Raw genomic sequence first — 9,450 nt, 5'->3', positions numbered from 1 at the left:
TCTCCATTCTTTAAGCACCGGTTTGAGCACCGTTTAAGCACCGGCACCGTTTCAAAAGTACCGATTTGGCACCGGTATCGGATAAAACCTAAACGATACCCATCCCTAATCCTACAGTGCATTATAGAGGCACTTCTTTTAGGAAGAGCTAAGGGAGTATACCATTAGAAGAGGCAAAAGTACTCTTTCTTTATCTAAAAAAACCAGAAGAGTACTTCATCTAATGTACTTATGTGTCCACACTGAGAATAAGGTCTCATTTCAGTGCTTTCTCTCTATTCAGGGCACAAGTATCAGTGAAGAGTCTTGAAAAAGAAATAGCATTAAGATGATAAATTATTATACTTCTTTTATTCCCGTTCATATATGGGCCACCCTTAAACTGCCACTATTTCTTGAGTACTTACATTAGTCTCTTTTTAGTAGTCATACATAAATCCAGGCACTATTTTAATATATTACAGAGCCTTTCTTGTTACATGTCATTTATTTAATAAAAAAATACTGTATTTATGGCCCAATAATTGTATTAGATGCTCCAAAAGTAGAGGAGCAGAGAAGGAAATGGGAAATCTTTTTTTGTCTTTGAAACCATCCTGTCTTCATTTGTTTCTGGGCTGCAAAAAAAAAAGAGATAATTTTTCCTTCATTTTTAGTATTTACATTAAATTATGCATTTTATGTAATTGCAGGGAAAGTCTTATATTGCAGGTTCATTGATTAATAGTCATTTGCTTAAAATAAAGTCTGAAACTAGTTAGTTTTTAGGCACTGCGCATCAGTTTCTGTCATGGTACTGGGTCGTGTGACCCCGTGTTTGAGTTTTGGGTATTTTTGTATTCATTTTCGATCCAGTTAATTTCTAGGTTGCTAGTTAGTCCTTATTTTTTAGTTGTTTCTGTCATCTCCCCCTGTACTCAGTCTCCCTGGTTCCTGCGTCTACGTGTCATGTTTCTTGTCTATGCGGTTATGTTAAGTTCATGTCTATGTCTCCATGTTTCCTGTTTTATTTTGGAAGAGTCTGGTGTTCTTTGTTCATTGTAGTTAGTGTTACTCTCCTCTGTATTGTCATTATGTTTCATTCTAGTCAGCTGTGTTCTCATGTGTCTCCACTTCCCCTGATCACCTTATGTGTGTATTTAAGTCCTCAGTCTTCCTTTGTTCTTCGTCGCGTCGTCTGTGTTATCTCCCCTACCCCTTGTCATAGTTTCCCAGCCATAGTTTGTATATTGTTTAGTCATAGTCTAAATTCTCAGTAAGAGTCATAGTTTCCTAGTCTATGTTCAGGTTTTCCCTCAGTTACTTTGTTGTTGTTTTTTCCGTGAGTTTTCAGCCCTAAATAAAGGCTCGCTTTTTGTTAAGTTCAGTTTCGTCTCCTCGCCTCTGTCTGCTCTTGGGTCCTCAACTCACTCCATACGGTCTGCCCTCGCATACCATGACAGTTTCCCCCTCATCCTATCACTATATAACAAATAATTTTAGACTTGTTAAAAGAAAATGTTGATGGACTATAAATCTAATCAGATCAGTCTGCACGTGAAATGTTTGTCTAATGGTTTTAATGTCATTTTGCCCAGCTCACCACTTTAATAGAATAGCAACATATAAACTTCTTAAAACAATGAAGCAACACTTGAGCAATTTAATTTAGATTTTTGGTATGATTTTGAATTGCACTTTAGATTCCACTAACCGTTGTTTTCAACAAATTACATTATTTTACTTACTGAATTTGAGTGCAATATTGCGGCAGGATCCCTTTGTTACAATAAGACAATTCACAGGGGGGTTTTTTGCTCTTAGATATTCCACAATCACCTGTTAGTGGAATTATTTTAGAGTGGAAGCATTTAGGAACTGCAGCAACTCAACCACAAAATTGAAGACCACATAAAGTTACAGAGAAGGGTCGCTGAGTGCTGAGGTGTGTTGTGTGTAAAGGTTGCCATGGCTCTGATGATTCAATAATTGCTCAGTGGCAAATAACATCAACACAAACACCGTGCACCGAGAGCTCCATGGCATGGTTTCCATGGACCTTGGTCCTCCTGTAGATGTAATGTGTAGGTGACTCAGTATTTTTGCACATATAGTGTATGTTAACTTAAATATTTCATTCATCAAGATCTGATATGTGGTGTTAATATTTTGATCAGTATGTTTCAGGCAGCACTTGCTTCAGTTTCAGAAATGCAGTGTAGAGAGAGAAGGTGGATAGCTACATTTGCTGCTGTTCGGCTGCTACACAGCCTCAACATCTTCAGCACCACTAATGCTGGACAGCTCCCAGCACAGTGGAAATAGCATAGAGCTTTGCCTTTGTGTGTGTACGGTTAGATCATTTTAAAGACGTCTGTATTGTCCTGGGTGTGTTTGTGGCCCCCCAGCCTACTTGTTTCCACCCTGCAGAAGCTGATTTGTTATTCCATTTAAATGAAGAATGGCTATTGTTTTTAATCAAATGGTAACCATAAGCCAGAGGGACAGAAGCTGCCAAGCACAGCCAGGCTGATTTACACTCTGTCTGTTGGGCTCTCTCTGTCCTCTCTCCCTCTCTAATCTTCCGCCCTCTCCTTTAATTCTCCTTATATTGCTCCCTCACTTATGCTTTTGCATCCTCTGACTAATTCAGCAGCTCGCTTCTCCATCGCTGTCTTGTTGTTGTTTCTGCTACAGTTCCTTTCCCGCTCCACATCTTCCTTCCTCCCTCCTCGGATATAATCTTTCTGCTTCTCCTACTATTTCATCTTTTTGTTCCTCCACTTGAGCAGTAATGAGACAACAAAAATTTCAACTCCCTTTCAGCTGCCTCAATTATCTGTCTCCCCCAGTCTTTCTCTGTTTTCATCCACCTTTCTCCATCACTCTCTTCTGTTCCCATGTAGTATCGCTTTCACTTCCTTTTACCATAGAGAATGTCATAATAATGGTTCATCATAGTCTAGATTTATCTTCCTGGAAAAAAATTCCATTACAACCCTACTGTAACCACAAGTGCAGGGGCAATAAACGTAACTACAACCAGCTGTCTTGATACACCTATGGTATCAATTTGAAACTCCAATGTCACAAGTTTTTCAAAAAATTTGACCTCTAACCCTGAGATTCAAACTCATCTGAGATTTTTAGTAGAAACACCTGTAGTATAAATTTGAAAGTCCTACGTTGCTTCGTTCTTGAGTTATCAGTGTCACAAACTTGGGTGTTCATGTTGCTTGTCCACCCACCCAGCGTGTGTGTGTACTTTTCTTACCCACTGGAACCTTCCTTAAGAGTAAATGTTGCATTTGAGTCAAACTTTTGTATGAAATTACTCTTGTTTTTCTACAATTTAAATAGTAATTTCAGTTTCATTGTTATTGTACAACCTGTCTCACTACCTGACTTCCTGGAATTTGGGTCACAGCTTTTAGAAACTGTCCTATCCTCTAAAGAAGGATTTTGCATGGAAGAAAGGTGTATTTTATTTTGGGGTTTTATTTGTTTAGTTTTTTTCTAATATGGAGGTGTGTTCCTGAGATCCTGAGAAGCTAAATTGCATTTAATTGCTCAGCAACAAGCAATTGGACTAATCCTGTGATAAGTTGTGATGTTTTAATTTAAAGTATCATGAATTAATCTTAGTAGCTTTTGTTATGTAGATTCTAGATTTGTCTTCCAGCACTCACTGACTTATTTATTGCATTCTTAGTTGGTGGAACCTTTAACACCCAGTGGAACGGCACCCAATCAAGCCCAGCTTCGCATCCTGAAAGAAACAGAACTCAAAAGAGTCAAGATCCTCGGCTCCGGAGCTTTTGGAACTGTTTACAAGGTAAAATACAATCAAATGTGAATTAATGGTGACTATTTGCATTTTAGCTTCAAATACTTAACTGCTCCTCTACTAAAAGTGAGACCATGATGTCACATTGTGTTCACATTCTCACTTCATGAGAAAAAGACAAGAGGGACATTGCAGGATCATTAATGACAGGAAATGAGATGGAAGGCTGGAGGCGGGAGATGAAAAGAATAAGTAATAGCAGACACTGAGACCCCTGGGGTGACAGTGAAATAAGAGGTAGCTGAGGTCACCATAAGAGCAATGAAGGGTTGGGTAGAAGTTGGAAAAAAAAAATCTGAAATTAGAAAGAGCAGACTTTCTCTCACTGAAATTATAATTCGTCTTTTTTTGTGTCCACCCATTCTCATTGTAGCACCTTTTTTTTAGGCCAGAGGTATGTGGCATCAGTGTATGTCCTTTTTCAAAGCAAGGTCTTGCATGCTCTCCTGGGAAATTTCAAGGCACTTCTAGACTTGTAAGGATATGCTGTATAGTCAGTTTCAAGTCTTATAGGTGAGCTATAGAACCCTGACAGGTCTTTTACAGCCAGAAGACATCAGACTTGTACCTAATCTCCATAGCTGAGAGTTCATAGGTTCAGCATTTAGACCAACTTGTAAACTGAGTGCTTTATAGGATGGCTCATACAGCTAAAACACAGTTAGTTAATTAAAGTGTAGCAATATTTAGTTTTATGTTTAATAAAACTAAGGCCACATGCTGTTCCTTGATTTGACCCATATCCATAGTTGGTGGCAATATGCTTAACTGGCTCAACTCAGCATTTCACCATTAAGAGAACAACTTGGAGCTATAGATTCTTCTGTCACATGTTCTGTCACAATGTGCAGTTCATGTGTTGCAACCCGCTCATAGATCACAAGTAATTAAATAAATTAAGAAAGGTGTGTGTAGGTCTGTATTAGTGGTGTAGCATAGTGATGGATGGCTAGGCAAGTATATGGTATACATTGTATGTGCAAAAAAAAAAAAAACTCAAAGGAAAACTCAAAGCAAAACAGTCCTCCCGTATCACAACTCCTGCAACACAAAACACACAAACAAGTACTAATCCCTAAAGCAGGCTGTAACATATGTAAATAATTTCATTTGTTTTCTAAACATTTTAGAATAAAATGGTAAATTCTGTGTATGGATATCTTCTCCTCCTAATGTAAAATTTGTCATTTTATTCTGCAGTGTTAGCTGTAGCAGCCCGTTTGCAGATGCAGTTTTAAGTAAATGTGTTGTTAATAAACTGAGGCATTTACAAACCTGTAAACCATTTTTTCCAGTTAGAACATCGATGTCCAAGCTTTCATAAAGTGTGCCCTTAAATTATTGTGCTGAATAATGATCATCTGCAGAATTACATGTAAAAGGAAACATAAAACAGCATCAAATCGATCGTCATTATCACCTAATGACAATAATTCTTTGATGGGATAGTTGTTTTTAGGCTAAGTGTGAAATCTAGGCCTTCTGTCACTCTGGATGTGTAGTCACATAAGGGTGGAACAAAGGTGGAACACATTTTAATCACTTTGAAAAAGTTGAGAGGTACTTCATTTTTCTCCTCTTTCAAATATTCCATCCACTTTGGCAGCTGTTAAATCACTTTAAACCTCCCTAAAATTAGATACTTCAAAATGATTAAATAGTTTTGCCCAAGTCTTTTTGAAGGGCGAAATAACCTTAATCGTACAGCATGCAGTTCATTTTTATAATCAGCCAGTGAGAATATGGAACGTTGTTATTTATAAAGCTGACAAAGTAGAATTTAGAGTGTAAAACGTTCAATTTATTGAGATTCCTGCTGTTCCTCCAGGAGTTATAATACTTTTTTTAAACATCGTTTCTGTGAGTAGAGGATTTGTGACTGTGCAATTAGTGTAATGACTCATCATCATGTTGTGTGTGTGTGTGTGTATGTGTCTGTGTGCGTTTCTTCTTTAGGGTATCTGGGTCCCAGAGGGGGAAACTGTGAAAATCCCTGTTGCCATTAAAATCCTAAATGAGGCCACAGGACCCAAGGCTAATGTGGAATTCATGGATGTGAGTATCTTGAAAACAAAATCCAAAAAAAGAGACTTGACAATACAATTCAAACTCAGCTTTTATAAAGATAACATATACGCAGGTAAATTACAAGCTAAATGTAATGTAACAACCTTTTGTTCCAAAGCCTGTTAGTGACACTGTTTAAAGGTGCTGCAATTTATACTTACAGTATGTAAGGGAGCGAACACTGACCTTTTCTTTTAAAGGCCTTTAACCAGCTGTACATTGCATTCGTTGCTGACAAGTTAACTTCAGTTTAGCGCTAAACTAGCCTACAAAAGCGCTACACAGATGGTTGTAAAGTGAAATCTCTAACAACTAAAGTTGAACCCCACAAACAGCAGACTAGAAACCATAAGGGGCCTGTAGGAGCCCTACATATGCAGACATACACGCACCATGCCATGGGCTCCTAGCACAGTGCACTAGGCCCCATTTATAAAACATTCACATCTTGGCTCATTTCAAAAGGAAGAGTGAAAAGAAAAATCAAAATTATTACCCTGTGATGATGCAATGCAGATGAAATAACTCATATCAACACACGTACCCATGCACGCACGCACACACACACACGCACACACATTGAAAGCGACCCACTTGCACTCATGTTTTGCACTTAGTTTGACAGTCTAAAAGGAAGAGTTTTGGAGGGTTAGCATTTCTATTTTTATCACGATGTCTTTGATGAATATCCCATATGTGTTTAATTTATGTTCCAAGTGCTTTGGGAGGTTGTCTGACAATCAGAAAATCAGACAGAGAAATGAGATAACAACATGTAGGGGCAATAGAAACAGTGGAGATAACGTATATAACAGCAGAAAGGCATGTGTCCATGTGGATCTACTCATAAACTTGGTTAATTTACCTCCTAAATAGTTTTGGGGTTTCTTTTCTCTTTTTAAGAATACCTTCCATCACCTCTGTCTAGATCCACAGTGGTCTTCTAATGACTGACTGCTGAGCAGCTGGGGGCTCAAGCTTCTGCTCCAGGGAACACCAGTGGTAGTTACAAAGGGAAAGCAGAGTGCCATTCATTTCCTTTGCCATCCATTATTTTCCTGGCAGACCGGGATTTCTGACTGGTGACCTTCTAGCTGCAGGCCACTCAAAGCCCCAGTCTCACTTGCCACTGACTGTTTGAAGAATGTCACAGAGAATTGATTGTCTTTCAACATGCGTGTGTGTGTGGTTGGTTCTGTGTAGGAGTTTGCCACTCCTTACCTGTGGTGCAGTAAGAGAAGGGAACCTCTCTTTTTTTATGGCTAACAATAAAATACCAACCCTGTCAGCAAGTGCTTGGCAAAAGGAAAGGGTGCTTATTCCCTGCAGTACTGGCATGTGTGTATCGATCTGCATGCATTTAGGAGTGTGCATGTTTATGTATAAGGATAACAGCTAGAGCATGCTATTCCTTTAGTTTTGATTAAAGATAATTAAAATCTTATTTTCTTTTTTATTAATGTTTTACTCAGGTATTATTCTCCAAGGCCCTCCAATATATCAGTTTTAATAATGTGAGACATCCATACAATGCACAAAATGCAGCAATCTATAAAGCACTTCGCAACAGTGATCCACAGAAAAGAGAAAAAGTTTCAGTTTAGCTTTTTTTAAAGAAATTGTTTTACTATTATTACATATTAATACAATTCTGAAACTACCTTATTTCAGTTTACCTTCATGACGAGCTACAGAAGTAGCACAAGTTTGTAAAAACAGTGTTTCCTAATGCTTGTATTTAATTGTAACAGCAAAATTACAATTCAGTGGGGATGTAAACTTTATACAGTCAGTGTACAAAAAAGAACAACCGCTGCAAATCCCTTTTTGTGTTTTATATAACTGTTATCTCAGCCCAACAGTAGTGCTTTCCAGGGCCTAAAGGGATGTTCACAGGGTTTGTTATTCACAGACATATTCTCTCTCTCTCTCTTTTTACAATACCTAACTACAACTACTACTGCCCCTACCTCTCCACTTAGTGGCTTTAAAGTCTATTGTCACAATTCCTCATGTCATGTGTTTTTCAATTAGTATAATTCTTGTATATACTTATTTTATATATAGAAACCTCAAGAAATGCTCTTTAGGATGCTGTGGAAGTATTTTGTTTTCTGGATAATAGCTCACAGAAGGGATCTGAATAGAATGCAGGGCTAACAGATTACAGGATACCCCACTGCAGTGCTAAGTAAACACCACAATATAAATTTGCTTGTAAGGAATCCTGCAGGCAGAAAGGAAAAGCCAGTCAGTCAAAGACTTTGGCCCAATTTGCCATTACCCTCAGTGTAACTATACCCATCACTGGCATGTAAACAGGGACCTCATTATGTAAGCATTGTGATAGATGAGCCATATCAGTTCTAAAATGTATAGTGGTTGCATCTCTCTGTTAGTGTTCATTGGAGCTTTATGCATTGATTCTCTCCCCCAGTAAAAGCAAACGGCCACACCTGCCTGTTTTGTGTATTTTGGCATATACCTACCCACCCGATGATGAATTTTCAATTGATGTAAAGTTGCAGGTGAGCAAATTTAAGCCTGTTTCTGTCTTTTGGAGAGTTTCTATACCGTGGGATTAATAGGGGTCTGTTAGTGTTTATGTTGCAATCATATGCAATATTACAAGCTTCAGGTATAGTTGCTTTGTGTCTACATACTGTAGAGTATAACAGAAAGATTTCATAATACACAACATCAGCACAAAGAAACCATTGCTCTATATTTAAGGCAAATATTCCTGATTTTCAGCAATCTGACCTTGGTCTATTTACTACATTTTTTTGCTTACTACATAGAATGCTGACAATCTCAAAGTACGAAGTCACTTTGATGTCAAGGTTTTGAATAAAATTGCACTGTTTTTGACTGAGTGGAACCGTGCTGTTCACTTCAAGAGGAACTTCAACCTTAAACAGAATAAGGGGTCCTATGATCTTTGGCAGTTCAGTCTATACTGGTAAACATGATGAATTTTCTAGAAGTGTGAGTCTGGCATTTGTCTTCTGACATTCTGACCCAGTACAACATATTGTGAAAAAGGTGCTAGTGTGTATATGCAGTGGCTTGCAAAAGTATTCAGCCCCCTTGAACTTTTCCTACATTTTGTCACATTACAGCCACAAACATGAATCAATTTTATTGGAATTCCACGTGAAAGACCAACACAAAGTGGTGCACACGTGAGAAGTGGAATGAAAATCATACATGATTCCAAACATTTTTTACATATAAATAACTGCAAAGTGGGGTGTGCGTAATTATTCAGCCCCCTGAGTCAATACTTTGTAGAACCACCTTTTGCTGCAATTACAGCCACCAGTCTTTTAGGGAATGTCTCTACCAGCTTTGCACATCTAGAGACTGAAATCTTTGCCCATTCTTCTTTGCAAAACAGCTCCAGCTCAGATTAGATGGACAGCGTTTGTGAACAGCAGTTTTCAGATCTTGCCACAGATTCTTGATTGGATTTAGATCTGGACTTTGACTGGGCCATTCTAACACATGGATATGTTTTGTTTTAAACCATTCCATTGTTGCCCTGGCTTTATGTT

The 9,450-nt window shown here is 38.2% G+C and overlaps 1 protein-coding gene across 1 annotated transcript in view; it reads left to right on the top strand.

Annotated features, from left to right (window-relative positions):
• erbb4b (erb-b2 receptor tyrosine kinase 4b) overlaps positions 1 to 9,450 on the top strand; it is a 107,378-nt gene that overhangs the window by 51,115 nt on the left and 46,813 nt on the right. The window contains exons 16-17 of the mRNA XM_005723629.2: positions 3,692 to 3,814; positions 5,783 to 5,881. Coding sequence (XP_005723686.1) covers positions 3,692 to 3,814; positions 5,783 to 5,881 — 222 coding nt within the window. The remainder of the gene's footprint in view (positions 1 to 3,691; positions 3,815 to 5,782; positions 5,882 to 9,450) is intronic.

The sequence above is a fragment of the Pundamilia nyererei genome, unplaced genomic scaffold, assembly GCF_000239375.1.
Source record: "Pundamilia nyererei isolate P.nyererei 1_Seehausen unplaced genomic scaffold, PunNye1.0 scaffold00009, whole genome shotgun sequence".
Taxonomy (NCBI): Eukaryota; Metazoa; Chordata; class Actinopteri; order Cichliformes; family Cichlidae; genus Pundamilia; species Pundamilia nyererei.
This window is presented reverse-complemented; position numbering and strand designations above follow the sequence as displayed.